General features: G+C 37.2%; 1 protein-coding gene across 5 annotated transcripts in view; it reads right to left on the bottom strand.

The window, feature by feature from the left end:
- Positions 1 to 368: 368 nt before the first annotated feature.
- Plc21C (Phospholipase C at 21C) overlaps positions 369 to 20,876 on the bottom strand; it is a 61,038-nt gene continuing 40,530 nt past the window's right edge. For 2 of the 5 annotated variants that reach the window (XM_068288499.1, XM_068288508.1), the window contains exons 4-17: positions 19,208 to 19,345; positions 17,315 to 17,448; positions 16,688 to 16,873; positions 16,413 to 16,610; positions 15,743 to 15,925; positions 15,058 to 15,238; positions 12,306 to 12,555; positions 10,583 to 10,728; positions 6,976 to 7,189; positions 6,053 to 6,916; positions 5,203 to 5,677; positions 4,747 to 5,136; positions 4,547 to 4,691; positions 369 to 4,484 (exon numbers count right to left, since the gene is read on the bottom strand). In XM_068288499.1, the coding sequence (XP_068144600.1) occupies positions 4,242 to 4,484; positions 4,547 to 4,691; positions 4,747 to 5,136; positions 5,203 to 5,677; positions 6,053 to 6,916; positions 6,976 to 7,189; positions 10,583 to 10,728; positions 12,306 to 12,555; positions 15,058 to 15,238; positions 15,743 to 15,925; positions 16,413 to 16,610; positions 16,688 to 16,873; positions 17,315 to 17,448; positions 19,208 to 19,345 (3,747 nt within the window). In that variant the 3' untranslated portion in view covers positions 369 to 4,241. The remainder of the gene's footprint in view (positions 4,485 to 4,546; positions 4,692 to 4,746; positions 5,137 to 5,202; positions 5,678 to 6,052; positions 6,917 to 6,975; positions 7,190 to 10,582; positions 10,729 to 12,305; positions 12,556 to 15,057; positions 15,239 to 15,742; positions 15,926 to 16,412; positions 16,611 to 16,687; positions 16,874 to 17,314; positions 17,449 to 19,207; positions 19,346 to 20,876) is intronic. The other 3 variants (XM_068288533.1, XM_068288516.1, XM_068288524.1) reach the window with 3 other exon arrangements.

Consider the following 20,876-nt stretch of genomic DNA (forward strand, 5'->3'; position numbering starts at 1 on the left):
AACTCCATTGCACATTATTGACCAGAACTGACCTCTCTCGCTGTCTTGCAAGTGAAATTTTCTTTTCAACTTTGCCAAGATATAGCAAGAGTAGGATTTTTGATATTGCCTTTTCATCGGTCAAAAGTTTTTGTTTTATGTTATTATTTTAGCTCACATCGAGAGTGTTGTTTCAGTTAAATGGCAAACAAATTTTGCAACAATGGAATTTGGTACAATAAAATATCAATTTAGCAATTGTTTTGTTTTTCTTTCTCATATAGTATATGTATTAATGTAACACTAGGGTTCGGCCTAAACGTTTATTTAGCTACTTTTTTTATATTTTGTTTTAGGCAACAACAAATTCGTTAGTCGCTCTCTTTGCTCTATCTCTCTGTAACTCTCTATCCATCGTTATCTTTAAATATTGTTCGAAAAATTTGCAAAATTTCTTGCATTTCTTTAACATTTTCATCCTTTTAATTTATTGTGTTTGGTGTTTAACACCGTTTTTGCTTTTCAATTACATTTTCATATATGGGTTTCCTTTTTTGTTTTTGTGTATTGAATTAAATGTATATTTAACTTAGTTTTAAACACACAGAATGTTTTTCTTTTAGTTTTTGTATTTAAACAACAAACATTGATTAAAGCCTTGGTTCATTAAAGAGTGTGAGGGGAAGGGATAGCGGGGATTGGCATGCAGGAAGGAAAGTATATAGCTATATAGAAGCAACTACATACATACAGACAACAACAACAACGACAGCACACAGATTTAGTTTAGTTTAATGTCTTACACATACAACAACACCAAAAATCTATTTGTTTCCTACTATTATTATTTGTTTGTTTGTGGATCGAGATAATGATTTTTTTCTTTATTTGATTGGTGGGTGGGTCGAATACTTAAGTTGGAGCCAATTTGTATGCCTATATGAGAGATATTGATCATAAGTATACATCAGCTGATATATACCTATGCATATACATATATGTTTAGACATCGAAAGATAGACGATAGACAACCAACATCGATATCGAATTTAAAAACACACACAGACACACACAAAAATTTTAAATATACATATACATACATATGTAATTTTACTATATACTTGCATATTAGCTATGGTTTATTCCAATTTAGTTTATTGCTTGGTTTTTTTTTTTTTGTTTTGCTACTATTATTTAGGTAAGTTAACTAGCAAAATACACAGAGAATTATACACACAGACACACATTCAAAATTCAATTACAACATCAATATCAAATTTGGATTTACGTTATCAAGTATGGTGGGGAGAGGGGAGGTAAACGATTTTGAAAATATTTCATCTAGCATTTTGGAGCTTGATTTTCGGTTTCGTTTGTTTTGTTGAGCGGAAAAGAGGTTATTCCGAGTAAGTTAGAGGGGGTGGGGTTGGGGCTTTGTGGGAAAGGGGTAAAAATTACAACATCTAAGGTGGTTCTGCCGTCCAGTGAAATGTTCTTTCGACTTTCGTATGTACTTTTGATTTTAATTTTTTTTTTTTTTTTTTTTTGGTTTTTTGTTTTGTTTAAGTTGTTTTTTCATTTTGTTTTTAATATGTATTGTTTTGAAATTTTGGATTTTGTTTACAAGGCAGCTTGGGTTCGTTTTCATTCTTTTTGTTTGTTGAGTTTCCGAAAAACAAAACAAAAAACTCAAAAGAAATATTTTTAATGACGGTGCCTGGTGAAGTGTTACAACAAAAGATTTCATTCCCATATATAGTGTGTATATATGTATATTTATATAAGTAGGTTTTTTAATATTGTTAAAAGTTTTAAATAATTTTATTGTTTGATTGTCGCTTTGTGGCTTAAAATGTATGCCACAGTTTGAGAGTCACTGCTCCACAGTGAGTCAGGCCAATTTTTGGTATTTGGTGTTGTAGTAGGTTGTGCGTCTTCTGTGTGTGTGTATGTGTTTGTTTTTCTTTTTGAGCGCGTGTGTGCGTGTAGTAGAGGTGTGGGAAATTACAAGGGAGGGGGTACAGGCAGGGGCGGGGGGCAGTGGAAAACAATTTGACAGTAAAAGTATTTTTATTAGAGCATTTAGTGTAATAACTAAACTAGAACTACAACTAAAACAATGAAAAACAATAATTCATAAATAAATAGTTAACCAACTAAGAAAATTTGACTAAACGTTGGTTCTCATTTGCTTCACTTTGAGATTCCATTCAACAAAGTATTCTATTCACTTTAAAAAAAGGAAACTAATCATACATACATACATATATATATATATATATAAATATATATATAAATTATATAGTTAGGTGATTAAGCGGGCGATTTGACAAGGTCAACTTTTTGAGTAGGAAATAAAATGCAACGCCTTAAGGGTTCGACCACTCTTCTGTAGAGGTTTTGCACATTCAACTAAGAGCATGAAAATCTTTATAAGACATAACAAATAACTATTTAAACGTCTGCTATCGATATATCATAAAGTATATTACTAATTTGTCTGTCTGCCTGTTCTTTCTTTTATTATTTATTACAGTTTTTATTTTGTTGCCACTCGGCGAGTGTCCAATATGAGGTCAGTTTTTTTTTATTCCTTTATGTGATCTTAAAGTTTAGAGTGAGATCCTTGCCCATGTCTACATTTCGCTTTGTTTCGGTTGTCTCCATATTTTCTTACAGTGTTCTTTGCTGAAGACCTAGTCTTTTACATATTACATTATAAATTTCAAAAAATATTGCAAAATTTGTAAGCTTATATAATAATATATAAAACTAAAACTAAGAAGTCTTCACAATTATAGAAAAAATTTCATAAAAAATGACAAAAATAATGTGATATATAGAACTGTGTTGAATTGTTTATAAGCACAACCAAATCCAAGCTTATAACTCATTTTCCACTACTTAAATCTCACAAAAAACTTCAAATCATCAAAAAAACGGACCTCATGTTGCACTGTGCGGCAAGAAGTTACTCGCCGAATCAATATAAACCGAAAACAAAGTCTAATCGCTAGAGATGCTACAAACAGCATTATGTAATAAAACTATAGACAGATCGGCTTAGCAGATGTGAAAACATTGTCATATTTTGAATTTACCTAAGATTTTTCTACTGCCTCTTAGTTCGATTAACAAAGAGTGAGCGAACTCCTTTGGCAATGGCTTAAAAACATTTGAGTTGACCTCGAGCCGGCAAAGTAATATACTATATAACTGATATATATATACATATGCATATACATATACATAATTTAAAATATCAATATACATATTACATACATACATCATAGATAGATATAAAAAAAAAGTAATACACACAACCACATTTAGCATTAGAAATTGGAGTAGACTCTCTCTCCCGTTATTAGCATCGCTTAGTTCGTATATTTATATATAGAGTTAAATAAATATTAATCGCTTGACTTAAATAGACACTCAGAGTTTCAGAGAAGTATCATTGTAGGAAGAAACCGTTACGGTTTGGACAAAGATTGTGGTAACTATGTATATAAATCCATGCAAAAGAAAACAACTAAACTATTGATGAAAAATATTTCTTAAAAGCATCGTCTTTTAGATTCAATCGGATCCATAACGGATAGATTGAAATTTTGTGCAGATTGTGCGTTAAATTGGATAAAGATAATATTAATATTTTTAAAATAATCACATGTAATAATCACATCAGTTTTTGTTTTGGAATTTTCACACAAATCGGACAAGTAAACAAACAAAACAAAAGTTAAGTGATTAAAACAAAATTGTTAAAATCAATAGTCAAAGTTATCTGCAAGGATTTATATATATAATTCGGCACTCCGAAATGATCTTTTGGTATGTTTTTTGCTTTTGTTTTTCTCTTTTCTAGATGTTTTTCGTTTTTGTTTTGTTCATACACCGACAGTTAGAGTTACACTAGATATACAATTATATAGAGTACAACTAGTTTGTTCAGTTAAAGTAGAAAAATGTGATTCCTGTTACAGTTAGGTTTCTGGTTTTTGTTTTGTTTAACTAGTCAAGGTTCAGAGTTGGTTTAAAACTGCTGCACCACTTAGGAGCTACAAAGACTTTTTTTCATTTCATATTTTTTTGTTTTGTTCAAGTTTTTCATTTTTTTAACACAACTATCGCAAATACTGAAAACCGAAGAACAACATCTAATTCTAAGTGGGGGAAAAGGTGAAAAGTGGACTTTGGAGTTTGCTAGGGGTAAGGTGGGGTGGGGTGGGGTTGGTTTGAGGTGAAATATAGACAATTTACGTCTTCATTTCGTTAACAATACTGTTGTGAGATTTGGCGGGAGAAATGCCTAAATCACCACCAACAGCTCCACCGCCACCATCCAAATTAAGTGTGAGATTATTGCCCGATGAGGTGGTGCCAGAGCCAATTGCCCCAGATGAGCAGCCATGATGATGTGTTCCATGGAAGAGCACCAGGAAGCCATTATTCGAAACACAGCTGCGAGATTCGGCATCCTTGTCGAGTATTTGACGGGCCTGTAAGAATTTATATGCTGATTAATGATTCTAATCGAATTGGTCTTTAATTCGCTTCTTACCTTTGCCCGATGATCGGCCAGGGCATTGCGCACAAAGTCGTGTTGCTTTTGCAATTCATCCGTTCGCTTATCGAAAGTCTGCTTCAGACGTACACGTTCCGCCACTCCACGCTCAACCACGGAGCTGGCTACCTCACGTTTCATTCTAAAATGAGTTTGGGTTAAAGAGTTTAAGAGATAATTAAAATTTCAGTCCTCACCTGACTAATTCATCGCGATCTCTGTGCACTGTGGCCAAATTTTTGACCTCACTTCGTCGCGCTTCCTGCAGCTGATGCATTACCTCGCCTGTGACTTTGTCTAGCGAGGCTTTTAGCTGTTTCGTCTGACCGGATTGTGAGGTTTTTAGAACTTTTTCGGCTGCCGCATAGATGGCCTCGTGATATTTCTCTTGGAGTTCACGATATTGAGCTGTATATTCTCGACAAGCGCTACGCAGACGTGACTCTCGTGTACTTTCCAAATTGCTGCTGGTGGCCATTTCATCGCCCAGTTCTGTGCCCCCGGCACTTTCTTCACTGCTATCGCCTAGATCCAACGGACAGGGTGGCACTTCTATGCCCGGTTCGCTATTCGGAGAGAGACAATTACTAATTTCAATGGCGTCATCTGGCAGTGCCATGCCCACTCTTTAAATATCCGCCCCGAACACTTACAGACTCTTGTTGCTGAGACGTTTGACCAGTTTATTTGTTATAGTAAACTTTGGCTTCTTGCCCCCATCCAGTGGACTAAGTTTCTGTCCCGCAATTTTGATTTTCTCCTTGTCGTGTTTCTTGCGCAACGATTCAAGTTTCTTCTCCATCTCGAGACGTTTCTCGCGCACAGTTTTGTGTTCGAGTAGTTTGTCCAGTGGTTCAGCCACCACCAGATCCACATCGAACTGTGAGGATTCCACTTGACGAATGGAAGTGCTCACAGATTGATCGAGAGAATGCTGATGCTGAATACTGGGTACCACTTGGGAAATACTGTCCTCAGCGGTGCGGCCACTGCCATCGGGACGATCCATTGGCACCTCAACACTGAGAGCAGCCGCTGCCGATATGCTGGCTCTGTGTTTCGGTGATGTGGCTAGCGATTCGATGGGGCGTAGCTCTTTCTTCTGGCCACCTACTTGGACGAAAACGACTGGAGGATCAGAGAGAGATTCGAGCAGAAACGTTGGGGGCAGTTGGGGGCAAGGAAGTAGGTTAAGAAAGGAAGTTTTGTGCAGTTTTGTGTGTCCGTCAACCGTTTTGTGTTGTAGTGGTGGTGGTGGTAATATGTGGTGGTGTGGTTGAGTATGGTGCGTTTATAGGTTTTTTTTTTTTTTTTTTTGTAGTGTTTTTAACCAAATCCAAAATCCAAAAGTTTTAACCGAAAGTTACAAAAAGAAAAGTAGAAAGAAAAGAAATTAAATTAAAATTAACAACTCCAAATGCTACAAAAAAAACTGTGGGTTTTTTTTTATGGGTCCTTAAATGGTGCTTCAACTCGTCGCAACCTTCCAACACATCTACTCACATGACTTGGATAGTTCCTCTTCCTGATTGGATACAGCATCCGTTTCATCTGTCAACACGGACAGCTGAATGTCGCGCTTCTCCAATTCACTTTGATATTTGATGGGATTGGCCAGAGCTTCAGCGAAATTCGATAGATCATCGGGCACATAGTCTTTGACCACCACACAAAGGAATAGCGATGCCAGGGCAATGGGTTGACCCACTTCGGAGCGCAGATTTACATGCCTGTAGCCAGGACATAGACCAATTACCGGCAACACCCGATGTCCTATCAATTTGCCACCTTCCTCATATGCTGCAATACGTATGCTGGCCAATTCGGGCAGCACAACCTTCTTAAAGACAAATGGTTCCTCATCGTACACAGGATTCATGCCATTATCTCGCACTGTCTTGGTGCGAAACTTTTTGCGTACTGTATCCGCCGGCAAACCATACATATCCACTTCCACAAATGTATTCACACGCTTGTCCGTTAGAAATTGTCCCGAAAGGACGGTAATGCACACAGTTCCAGCTATAATGCCATCCACAGTGCTCTCGGCAAAGGGATCTAGTCTACGATCCGAACGCCGCATAAACTCCGGTTTAAGTAAATAGCCCGAACGTGCATTATACTCGAAAATACCCAAATTAAGTTGCATAGCTAGATCCAAAGTTTGGAAATTTAAAGCAACCAATTGACAGCCGGCATTCCAGAAAAGCTGTGGCATAAAATTGGAGCTATCGAATCGTGTGCCCGCCGGATAAACTCGCGACAATTGATGTTTATTATAGTTGACAAACTCAATGGGGCGTTCCTTAAGCAGGGTGGTGGCCTGTTTCTCGTCAAACGATGACATCTCATAGCAGCGATTCTTTTCTGTATAAAAAGTACAAATATTTATATATCACTTTGAAGGGTGTGGTTGGATGACTTACTCTCGGCATTCTCAAAGGAGCTGAAATGTATGGGCTGAACATAGTTGACAAGCGCTGAGATCTCGGCACCGGCTTCTGTCTCTTTCTGTGCCTTCTCCGGCGGTGGTTCATTTCCACTTGGAGGATTTGGTGTGGTATTGGGCAGGGATTCATCATCTGAGGAGCTATCCGAGTCGGAGGAGCCAGTGCTATCCTTGGAGCTTTGTCGGATTTGCTAGAAGAAACAACAAAAAAATGCTATTAAATTGCAATGGAGTAATATGAAACCCCCATTATATTATATTGTAGTTGTTATCGCCATCGCCATCGTCGTCGCCCTCGCCATGTCGTTGTTCGTTGTCGGTCCTTTTGGTTTGGATGTCCGTGGTAGATAAAGCAAGCTTGAAAATGGCGCAGATTGTATTTCCTTTAGCCACAATGGAGTGCAAGCTATTGTTGGCTTGCATTGCATAAACTTTACGACACAAGCCCCCTACCCGGACATGGACCCTTACCGGTAGGAGGGAGGGGAAGACAATCACGTCACTTCGTCAAATCGATTTATAAAAGCCTTACAAGACTGTAATTCCAACATAGTACAAAGATGATGTCCTTGTTGTAAGAAAGACTTCAATATAATATCCGTTCGACCATGTTCATGTTCCTATGTGGCTAATGAGCCCCTAAAATGCATTGTAAATGGCCCTAATGTGTGTGTGAGTGTGTGCCTGTGTTCGTATGTGTGTGTGCCGATGGAGGCTCTCTGGGTGCTGTGTTTGGGGGCGTTTAAGACCCAAGAGTTGCGTCCCGTTGCCATTAACGTTGATTTGCAAATTGCTGGCTCTTTTTCCTTTAGCTAACCCGCCGGAGCTTGGCATCTATTATGCAATATGCATTTAGCCAGCCAGTGTGCATTTTGTGGATATTATTATAAATTATAATAATAATGCTCTTTAATAGCCAAACAAAAACGAGAACGAGAAGAAAAGTCCATGTATAATGGCGGCTGAAAACTTTGCAATGAAATTAAAATGCATAATGCCTGTTAAGCTCTGCCATTTAACATTTTGTGCAATTAGTCTAATGTTTTGTACTACTTTTAAATAAATTATTTCAGCACTAGCTGTAATTAAAACGAGTGAATATATAATACAATTTTTATAAATAACAGCAAGTGAAATATTTATTGGTTATCGAGATAAAGGAAAAAAGTAATTATCTTTCAATTAAACCAAAAATATAAATCTCGAATAAAATTATTTTGGCTTTATCATGGAATACAAATTAGAATTGTTAATTTGTTTTTTTCGTAGCCGTTATTTGGTTAGAAATAGATTATTTAATTGTTAGAGAATGTTGTTGATGCATAAACATTATTTTTATTGGCAATTTGAACTGTTGGCAATCATTTTAATGTCTCCTTTTTTTCCTTTTTTCTTTTACGATGTACTGAAAACAAAATGATGGCATCTCAATTGCCAATATGATACTGCTATTGATGCAAGGATATACGGCAATCAATTTAATTTTTTGTTTATTATAAACTTGGTTAAGCTCTTGTCGAGTGTGGCATCAAGTTTATGATGATGTTGAAGTATGTAGTGACAGAGCTCATAAGAGGTTTTAATAGTTTTAAATTGGATCGTGATAAACAGATGATGAATAGCCATTCAAAAATACCAACAATGCTTTTGTTGGGACAAACGATAACCAAAATTAAAAATATATATAACGCTAAGTCCCACAGTCTATCCTAACACTATTAAACCATTCTCTCATTGTATTCTTATCACTTATCTACATTTATAGGTACCATAAACAGGTCTAACTTAACATTTTGAACTACAAACATATACATAATAACAAATATTTTGCTGGTCAAATATATAGCGTAATGTGCACTACAGAGTAGTATAAATTTTTGTGACGTTTCTCTTGACTTTTACGTCTGAAGAATTGAACTCGTTTCAGGGAAACCCAAAAAAAAGTTTCATTTGAAAACCATTGAACATGTTTATACAAAATTCCTTAAGGCATTTCAAATACGTTTCCCGATAAAGTTTATAGGGATGAAGGATCCTTTCTCAACGCCAATGCTCAAGAAAGATTAGCTACATTGGCGTAGCTTTTTAAGTTCTGCAGCAACTATAAATTATTTTGATTGAATTTAACGTTTTTCTCTGTTCTTTGTAAAATAAAACAGAAATAAGTCTTTATATCATAAGACAATAAATCAATGCCAAGGTTTAGTTCAGTAGCTTTCTAATTGGGGGCTATATCTAATCAAGACTACGAATTGTTTGTTGGGTGCAGGTCATGTCAACTCATTCTTTGTGTTACAAGCATATAGATATGTCAAGGTGTCTTACAGATTCATCCAAGAACTTGAGATATAAATACATAGTTTATGATAAAATTTGGGAAAAATAAAATAAAATTCTGTCCTTATTAATGAACAAGCATGTCATTTACTAATTTGTTGCTCATTTAATTTACACTTCGCTACAAATGCTGTATAGAAGGCAAATCAATAGCTTTAAGAATGAAGTATTAGTTTGCGGTGACCAAGAAAAGTGGACTTACGTTCGATTGGTCAGTAAACACTTTTTTAGCCTCTTATGGAGTCCAATTTGATTCTTTCCTTACTTGTTTTATCCAAAACAAAAAGCTAGGGGAGTATTCTTTGTTCTCTACTTTGTCTAATCTCTAACAAACACTGTGTTTAATTATTATTATTATTATTATAAGTATAGGATATAGTTTTAAACTATCAACCTAACTATATTTTACAAGCACTGGCAACTAAGGCCTTCGGCTTAGACGAAAACTACATCCATACACTAGCCTGGGATTCGAACCCGGATCCTCGTTGTTCAGTTGCTCAATGACTGGGTCACTTAGACAACTCGTCTACCGAGGACTGCACACTGTGTTTAATACTTCAATGGAATGCTTGAAAAATTATGAAAAATGTGGCATTTAAATTATGTTAATATGACTCATTTTAAAACAAATCCTATTATTAATATCATTTGGTTAGGTTAAAGGTTGGAAAAGTTTAAAAGTAGCTAAACGGCCTTAACAAATTTAATTGATATAAATGACTGTGAGAAACACGGAAAATGCCGGTTAAGAAAATATGAAGGAAGAAATGAATTTGCTTATCAAATCCTTTTGATGTCATATTTTTACGCTGTCAACTACCTTAAAGGGTAATCCTTGCAATTGTCATCGACTGCAGTTCATGGACTGACTATCTTTGACTGTACGAATCATTCAACATCAGGCATTCCCTTTGGTTGTTTTCATTTCTCTCTCTCTCTCTCTCTCTTTATTGGTTTTCTGGCTTTCCGTTCTGGCCATCATGATTATTGCGTATGCAAACAGACAACGTAAACAACAGAGAAACAGAAACGCGATGACAATCATCATCAAAAACGAAAACAGAGCTACAAATCAACAGAGTCAGGCACCGCGTCATGTGTGTGTGTGAGTGTTGTGTGGTTATTTGTGTCATTAAATGCAATTACAGGCACGACATGGACACACCCTCGTGCCCTCGTGTGTTATCCTTTTTGTCTGGTCTCGAACCTCCCCATCACATCCCGATCCCATTCAATACACTCACTTGCAACGGTGGGGCATGACCCGTTCCAGAACCACTCACAATGTCACCATTGGCAGTGCTTGTGCGTACACCGCCTGCTCCAACTGGGCCATCTTCATGGGATGCTGCTGCCACTTGTTGCGCTGCCGCTTTCGCTGCTGCATCCACTGAAATGCATGAAATAATGGATTTATATTCGTATTATTTATTTTTATTCGCCAAATTAAGTTATTTGTATATGCGGAAAAAAGATAAAAATATATATTTCGTCCTAATGGAACGTAATAAATTATATATGTTGTGTATATATAGAATTAATCATATTATGTTGTCTCCTGCTACTGGGGACACATTGCATGCAATTGCTGAGCTGGGATCCTTATTCAAGGAGTAGGAGTTGCAGCCCAGGGGCAAAAGTCATTTGCATTTATAAATTGGCTTTTTGCAATTCATGAGCTAAATGTCAACTGTTTGGGCTAGGGCGGGACACAAGTGCGAGTGGGTGAAGATCCTGGGATTGCACTGGCAAAATGGCGACAAATGTCAGGCCCGTGGGTAAATTGTGCAGTTGTGCATGCAAATGGTTCCTTCAGGACACACAACATTCTACCGAGTACCAAGTGGCCAGGCGGCAGTCAGCCAAAGTGGGCAACTAAATAAATTTATATGCAAAAATTCTAATAAAACTTTACTCTCCCGTTCTATCTTATATGTGACAGGACATGTAGGGAATAAGTTGAGAAAAAGTAACACAAAACACAGATGCTCTCGCCATAAATACATAATATATGACAGGGATTAACTCAAAATGATGAAACAAGTTGAATTTAACATATTCTGTAGACTTTAAAGACATTTCACCCTAGATCTGCACTCAAAAATAAATGTTTCTTTAGAATTTGAAAGTGTTTTTTTATGATTTTTATGATTATAAAAGCTAATAAAAGTATTTAGAGTGCTAAACCAATAACTAAACATTTTGTGGGCAACAAAAACTTTTCCATTAATAGTTGACCTGATCCTGAGGGTGTTCTCCTGTATATATGTATAGCTTATGCTATTCTCTTTTGCGGTTAAAACTTTGCTGTAACTTTTCGCATTCGTGGCATGTTGTTGAGTAATGTGAATTTTTTGGTGATTGCATTCGAATTCGCAAGATTAAATGTGAAAAGTTTTATTTAAAGTTAGGAAATTGGCAAACACGCAGACGAATTGAGTGCATGACAAGTTTGTTTTTTTTTGTTTTTTGTTAAAAAGAAAACAATGTAAAACTAAAACTCAAACATCAATTTAGAAGTGATGCAGCATTAGCTAGGATATACATATTTCCTTTAATATCAAAAAAGAAATGAAATAATTTTTGTTTCTTTTTTTGGCCTTATCAGTAGAGAAAGAATATAAAAAAGTTGATAAACTTTCTAACACAAAAAAGGAGAAATATATATAGAGCAAGACCGCTCCATCAGCAGCTGCGTGTGCGGAACTCATTTGCATTTTTCCATTGAGTTGAGCAAAAGAAAAAAAAAAAGCAAAAAAAGAGTGTGGGAGAAGAAGGGCTCCTGTGGCCATGTGTTTCGATGGCGTAACATATGTGCCAATTCAAAACAACAACACCAACAAACAGGAAAATAACTCACTAAACATTACGCATACGCCATGGTGAACTTGGATAGATTGAATGAGTGGACAGGGCGTAGTGTGGGGGCGTAGGGGATAGATGGTTGGCAGTATTTGAAATACTCACCTGAATTGGCCGTCGTCAGTTTATTGCTGGCAGCTGGTGTTCCTTGACCAGCCGTTGCTGCCTGTGATGGCTTCTTATGATGATGATGATGATGGTGATGATGATGCTTCTTCTTGTTCTTAATTATGATCTTACGGCGCAGCATCGAAGGTGGCGGTAAATCCACATTCGCCTCCAATGGATGAGAATCCAATGGTTTGTCTAGCAACATATCACCAAATATTTCGCGGCAATAGTTGGCAATTTTCGCCTAATAGAAAAAAACAAGAGAAATAATTAATAAGATTGTATTGAAAGAATGTTCCTAAGTCAGGCAACAAGCGAACGAGTGAGTGAGTGAGTGAGTCAATAAGTGATGACTTGATGGTTAACTGGCTGCTAACTCGATCTTAATGGATTCCATAAGCAAAAGTTTCCTGCCTTCTTATAACTTTCATTCATACATGTTAAGATGAAATTTTGCTCTGGCACGTGTCTTCGTCTGGTCGTCCACCTTTTCCTTTTGTTTTTGTTACTACCTTGTTGCTCCCAATGGTAAATTTAGTTTTATATTACTACTTTTAATGGTTAAACTTTTCTTGTCTTGAACTCTACGGCTCGACTCGGCTCTGGCTCTCAGGCTCTCAGGCTTATGGTCGGGTCGAGCCTCTTCGTGGCCCGCAACCGTAAAAAGTTTGCCTTTGTTATTATTATCTCTTGTGAAGCTGAAGCATCGTGCAATTACCTTTCGAGTGGCTTCTGAGATTTGCGAACTCAGACATTTTGTTTTTGTGTTATGTTTTGGATATCTCTCCCCCCTTCCCTTTATATACGGCCCAACAACGCCACGCCACGTTATCCACCTCTGGTTGTTAACTAATGTTTGGGCATTGGCCCAGGTCCCAACACATGAGCAAAAGTTTTTTTTTTTTGTTCCCCATTGTTTTCTGCTGTATGTGTGTGTGTGTATGTGTATGTTTGCCTTTCCTTGAATGATGGATTGTTTGGCCAAGGGGTTGTCCGTAGTAGTATCTCCTCCTATCCCTTTCAGGATATGTCGTTGTTGGTTTAGGACTGGTAACTTTTTGACAAGCAGATAGTTACTTTTAGTGTTGACTAAGAATTCCTGGAATTCCTTGCTTTTTGGATTTCTTGACTTCAGAATTCATTAGGTTTTTGCCATTCAACAAATTAACTTGTCCTTTTTTATTTTTTTAGCTTCAAAACACAACTGTTTCTTTTAAGTAGAATTGAATTAAGGAAAAAATTCTTCATATAGATTTACAATTACGTAATATTGTAATTAAATACTTAAATACTTTACAAAAGAGTAGAATTGACATCATACCTTTAATAACATAAACATAAAAAACTCTTATACTAATGTGTGCCACTTTTAGTCAAAACCAGAGGGCCGGGGCTAACTTCGACCGCGTCAAAGTTTGTATACCCTTGCAACTTTTTTGGTAACTCTATCCTTACCTATTAGCCATCAATGTAAAAGAACGTTTTATCTAAAAAGGCTTAAGCTTGAGAAAGAAAGGCCTACAATCATAAGAAATAACGAAGATATTGATCAAAGTCACTGTTTTCCACCGATCGTTCCTATGGGAGCTATATGATATAGTCTTTATCAAATTCGGCACAGTCATTAACATATATATTAAATTAAGAAATGTTTAATTTAAAAGCAATCGCGTTAAAAGTAACGAAGTTATTTACAAAAGTCACTGTTTTCGACCAATCGTTCCTATGGGAGCTATATGATATAGTCACCTGATCTTGATCAAATTTGGCATAGTCGCTTATAGGCGTAGTAAACTCTCTAATATTAAGTTTCACGACAATAGCTCAGAAAATAACGAAGGTATTGAGAAAGTCACTGTTCGTGACTTGGCCGTTTGTATGGGAGCTATATGATATAGTCACCCGATCTTGATCAAATTTGCCATAGTCGTTTATAGGCGTAGTAAACTCTCTAATATTAAGTTTCACGATAATAGCATAGAAAATAACGAAGTTATTGAGAAAAGTCACTGTTCGTGACTTTGGGGTTTGTATGGGAGCTATATGATATAGTGGTCCGATCCGGCTGAATCCGAGATATACAACGCCTGCAGTATATACAAGCCTACGTGCAAAATTTCAGCTCTGTAGCTCTTACGGTCTAGGAGGAGTTTGCGTTGATCCAGACGGACGGACGGACGGACGGACGGACATGGCTAGTTGAACTCGTCTCGTCGTGCTGATCAAGAATATATATACTTTGTATGGTCGGAGATGCTTCGTTCTATGCGTTGCACACTTCTGACCAAAATTAATATACCCTTTTTGCAAGGGTATAAAAACAAAGTTCGCTCTAGATGTTAAGAAGTTATATTCTAAGTCTACATTCGGCATAGAAAAATGACACAAATGCAGTCGTTAGCTATACAAACTTTTTCTTGAATCGATGTTAAAAGTAAAGGGTTTCGCAAACAGTGAGTTTCATCTTCATCTTGTGTTTAACAGAAATTAAGTTGTCTTGAAGTGCATTTAAATTTCATTCTATGCTACACTATACCTTTGCTATTCACTACACTCTCTCTTTTTTTATTGACCCCTCCTTCCTTAAATAAGATTTTAAATTGCTTTCGCTATTTTACTTCAATTTGACACACCTTTTCAATGCTTTCAATTTGATTTCATTCGCATTATTACGACTTTTTCATTTCCTTTCATTCACTTTCGTTCTTTTACATGTTTTATACTGTGCTAGTTCTGTTTGGCTTACCTGTTGCCTTGGATTGCAGTGATTCTCAAAACTCAATATCACAGGGTATTCGGATGTTTTAAATGCACTCTCTGCGATGGCTTCCAGCACGTCCTTTGCAAAGATTTCGGGCACAAATGTATAGCCATGAACAATGACAGGCTCTTCGGTACGTCCATTCCAAAAGTCCAGTTCCACGCATCTGTGACGAAGAAGGAAAAGATGGTCGTAAACTGAAGGAAGTTTCATTTTGTGGTGATAAAAATAAATGCCGCAACGTGTCATCAGTATGTGGACACGTCTATCAGTTGACAAACAAGCATACGGAAGGTCTTTGACTAACAACATCATCGTCAATAAATTTTCTGATGCATTCTCATCATCGGCTGGCTGAAGTACCTTTACCTGGCACTCGGGATGTTGATGGCAATAAACAGGGCGACCATGCAATTTCCGTTGCCCTAAAACTAAACGCAGTGGCAAAAATTGAAACACCTGACATCCGTACATACACACTCACTGTTTATTGCAACATTGTGTGTTTGTGAGTGTGTGTGAGGGTTAAGTGACGAAGGCCACACCAACTACCATCAAGGATATGAAGGTCAGGGCCAGAGCCAGAACATCATCGAAAGGAAGGCAGCTGACCACATCAATTGCGTCATTCGAGTATGAAATGAAATGAATGAATGGCTAACACTCTTACCTGCAACCAGCTAAGAGGCATTGTCTATATATCTCCACCGATGATTTACCAGTCAGTTGATGGCCAGTTAGGTATGTATTATGTGAAGAGTTAATGAAATAGTGCGACATCGGTTGATCCATATCGTCGCAGAGATCGAGTTTGTTGGGGGCCATTATTGGATTATCATCGCCCATGAGATATCTAGAAGAATACAAAAGAAAGCGTTAGTATTCCAATGGTTCTATCTCAAACGAACAACGCATTAGGATTCAAGTGTTTGTGAGCTGAAGGCTGCGCTGGTTCCTTAGTATGCATTTGAATGCATGCCTGCAGCACACACACTAAACTGTGCGTTTCGATGGCAAATGCATATGCATATGCTGTTTTTTTGTTGTGCTTTCCCTTTTTTTTGGAGTACCTTGTTTAAGTGACTCTAGCAGCCGTTTGCACTGAACATGATAAGCTGTCACCTTCAGAAGTGTTTTAGGGGGTGTAAAGACGTGTCTGTGAGAAAAATCTCAAATGCTTTTGCTTGCTTTTAGACTATTCGCCTTCTAAGTGCGAAGGGTTATTTGCAAAATTCGGCTAAAAAACTGTTAAAACTGCCTTTAATTCATATAAAACTTATAAACTCTTTGGGTACATCTCGCATTGTCACCCACGATTGTGTTCAGTCAGTCTTACTTACCTCAAAAAGCCATCCAAACTTAGCTGGCCCTTTTGTGCATTAAACTTGTTGGGCTCATATTGCTGAATGAGTTCTTGGGCGCGGGCAGGATTCGCATAGGGATAGAGGATTTCATTTAAGCGTGGATCACGTTGGGTTTTATTAAGAAATTCCACCAATTGGGCAATCGACATACATTTGCGCTTGGAGTTTCCAACACTGAGGGAAGTAGAATTTAAATAAAATGTGTGTTTTGTGTGTGTGTTGGTTGTTTAAAGTCATATTTGATTACTTACATGCTATCAAAGAGCCGCTCAACCTCTGAACGTTGCGTCAGACATTTATATAAATTATAAAAGTCTTCGAATTGAAATTTTGACACCGATATACTATCGACTTTGCCGGATGGCAAACCGGTCACGTCCAGCGCCTTCTCGACACGTTTGCGATCCTCTTTATTCTGCGCAAAAAGTTTAATGATGCTAAAGTGGTCACGGACAAAAGGCAAGCAGACAAAATGCGGTGGTTGATGTTCATGATGAAGTCCATGTAGCCAATGATGCATGAGCCACGTTTCGGCCACGTTGTATTGTTGTTCAAAGGATGGCCAGAACAGAATGGTTAAAGGCAAGAGCGTGGCAGAGAGAAAGGAGAGGGAGAAAAAAATGGGGGGAAAATTGCGAAATAGAAATTGGCGTAAATTTCAATTTTCAAGTCAATGTCAATGGCAACACTTAACAAATATTTGTCAAATGCTTCAACGCACAATGCACAGAAGCTGACCATGGGATTGGGAGTTGAGGAAAGGGGCACATCTCACTCCACTAACCCTAACCTATATACTATCCAAAGGACAGTCGACTGGATAGGTTGTTGCTGGCCCCGGAGTGAGATGGCCTTTGCATGGGACAATTGGGAATTACTTTTTCACTGGTATCCGTCCACTCTTGTCCACCTGCAGACAGAGCTTTGTGTGAGCCTTCTGCAAAAACATTATGGCCGAACCGTTCAACTGCGCCAGACTATAAGCCAATTTTATAAGCCCATCCGACCAGAGCTGCAAAACGGAAATAAAATACATAAAAGTCAGTATAATCAATCAAAGTATATATATAGCCTTTTAAGTTTTAAGTCCCCAAAAATTTGATGTGTATGATAACTGAAAAAAATTCTTTCTGATAATAATCTCGGGTAATTGGCAACATCAACAGCAATCATCAGAAACCTCTTCAGAGACGACATAAAGAAATAGTACCCTACCTACTGGAAAAGCAAGATTTGAATGAAACTTTGTTGCTCTCATTTGTTTGATCTAATACTCATGATCTTATCAAATGATCTAATAAGCCTCATCATTTAAATGATTTTGAATAAATGAGTCGAATCTTAAAACAAAAAATACCAAATTAGCAATTAAATGACTTTCTTGTTACACAACTAACAAAATAATATGTTTGCGTAATTAAAAATAATTGAAAATTCAAGTATAAGGCAAAACTAGTTTAAAAACACAGCTGAGTAAGTTAAAATATGTAAAATTACAAAGAAAAAACTGCTAACATAAAATATTGCTGATATCTAGAAGGTAAAAACATATAAAATATAATTACAACTTCATAAACAATGTGAACTAACTTTGAATTGCATTCCCTTTGGGAAATCGTGACTGCTTGGAATGAGTTGTATAAGCCAACTAGCCAGCTAGCTAATAGCTTGTCGACCAAAAAAAAAAAAACCAAATTGAACCAGAACCAAAGATGATGTAATGAATTACGTATGCGTGATATTTGATTAATTTAATAGAAAGCATAAAAACCCCTTAATTAACAGCAAATAAGGTTCTTGTAACACCCACCAGAAAAAAAAAAGAAATATCCACACACAATGAGTGTGATTCATGTATGCCAAAAATATATGTGTACACATATTTCTATTTGTATATGGAAAATTCTGATTATATACTATGAGTAAAAATTTTTGACCTCTGTCTCGCCACAAACTATGCCTTTGTACGATTTTATGTAATGCACAAATATTGAATGTTTATTTATTTTGTGTCGAAATTCCATTAAAAGTTTATGAAATTTTTGTTGGCATTCGAAAATGTTTTGTGTTTATAGGTCCAAAAAGGAAATTTTAGCGACGCGTGCCAAAAATAATAACAACAACAATGCACGCACATGTGTTTGGTCATTGATAAAATAGAACATTGATTTTGACCATCAGAAAATCGAATGAGAATAGGAATGGGATGGGACAGGACAAGGTCGGTTTGGGGTTAGCTCGGAATATGTTAGGGTTCGCCTTGTCTCATATCTCTAATATCTTTGCGTTAAATCAATAAATGATGTTGCTAAAGTCCATAATAAGGTTTTGGGTTTAAAAATAGCCGACTATACGAACGGACTACGGACAGGTGTGTCGCATTAATGGGAAAAAAGAGACAAATAGGGAGTAAGAGACAGAGAGAGAGAGGGAGGGAAGAAGCGACAGCTCTATCATTAGCCATTTTTCGCGCCAACGCTCGCGCTTAGCTCAGGCCAACAACAACCAATTCCCTAAATGAATTTCTGGGGTGTGTGACCCACATTTTTTGTTTTCCTCTTGTTTTTTTTTTTTTGCCCACTCGATATTTTAATTGTCACACGCCCAGCAGTTTTTTGTTTGGTTTTTTCTCTTTGCGTTTTGGTCATCGTCAAGATGTCAAAAGAGTCTGCCAAGTGGCCAATAATGAGACAGTTGACGTTCCTTAGTGCTCTCAAATGTGTTGGATGGTTGCCAAACACACAATCATTTCCCCTTCTGTGTCATCTTACCTGGGCAATGTCCCTTCTGGTGCAGCAAAAGTTCACAAATGTCATATTGACAAAATCGGAGCCATGGCAAATGGTGACAGTTTTCTCTTCGAGCGTATCCTGTGGCCCCAGTGTCACAATCTGACGTAGCTTAGCGTCCTGCAAAGAGTAAATAACAAATTCTCAGTAAGGATTATTAATTATACGAAAACTCTTTGGCATTCATTGGAGAGAAAGCACGTGCCAAATGGAGTTTCATTGCCTCTGTTGGTTTCTACTCGTAATGCGAAATCATAATTCTTACAACTGAAAGAACAAGCGTGTGGCGGCAACGTGGCTTTGAAGTCAACCGGGTGCCATATTTCAATTAAACGGGCCAAATGGATTTACGAGGCAAGGCAAATACCATTTCCTAGACTAGACACAAGCAAGTGGGTTAAATGCAAATCAACTCGCGAAATGAACAACAACAAAAGGGAATGAGAAAGCTTAACCAACATCTACTGCTATAGCTTTGCATTATCAATGATTCCCCCCCGGCACCAGTCCGTCCTTGGGTTCCAAAATGCATGACACATCGTTGTGAACTGCAAGGATTAGGAGTTTGAGGTGAAGGAGAAAGCGGTATGTGGAAAATGCCATTGCAATGAAATGGAATGACTTCAAGCGGAAGTCAGAGCATGAATTTGGCATTAACTTTGTGGCCAGAGCTATGCCATGACATTTAGAGTCTACATATGTGGGTGCTGGTGTGCATGCTTCTCTTTCGGCCTCTCTGTGCGTGGATGTGTGTGTGTGTTTATAGGGATATATTTGTGTTTGCTTTCCTGCTGCGTTTCCGACAAAAAAAAAAAAAAAAAAAAGAAAAAAGAAAAACCGAAGAGACATTTGACAACTGGCAGAATGACAGGGAAGGCGGCCTTATCGCAGTAACTTAAAGAGGAAGAAATTTTAAATGCAATTGCCAACTGTTAAATTTAACTTTACTATCGTTTTTAGTTGGTTTATATTAGAATCGATGCGTATATATGTACTTTAAAGTGATGCCCATATTGGGAGAAGAAAAACTCAAACTTAAAATCTTCAAAAGGCTGATCCTTCTTTTGGAAATATTTCAAATTAAGCAAAGATTTCATTGTAATGAATTTCCTGTACTCTTTTTGCAGAATCTTATAAATATTTTGAAGCTTTAAATTTAGAAGAATTTGTCTCAAAATTTGTGGGTCGATTCTTAAATGTTTCGGTTGTGATTGTTGTTTCATTTTATTGACAATTTATAAATATAAATGAGTGAAGCAAAGAAAATAAAATTCACCTGCGACTCTGTTGTCCAACAAAAATTTTACTCTTACTCATTTTCACTGGCATTCGCTGCGTTGTGTTTGGAACTAAATACTTAATTGAAAGGTCTTACCCCATTAAAGCATCGTTACTTTTATGAACGTTTAACGTGGCCCATAAAAACATGCTGGCAGAGTTCCACCTGTAGGAAACGCGCTTTAACCACGCTTATCTGAGCCCCGTCATGATTTGCTTTTAACTAAAAACTAATTCCGGCAAATTTGTCGTTGTGAATAATGAAAATGCCAGGCGAAAGGCAATTCTGGTTTCTGTTCCATGTTCCCAGGCCTGCTACCTTCACTCTACCTTTACTCTACTCCACTCCAGTGCACGAGAGAAGAAGCGTATA

This window comes from Drosophila tropicalis, unplaced genomic scaffold (assembly GCF_018151085.1).
Source record: "Drosophila tropicalis isolate 14030-0801.00 unplaced genomic scaffold, ASM1815108v1 contig_1187, whole genome shotgun sequence".
NCBI classification, from domain to species: Eukaryota; Metazoa; Arthropoda; class Insecta; order Diptera; family Drosophilidae; genus Drosophila; species Drosophila tropicalis.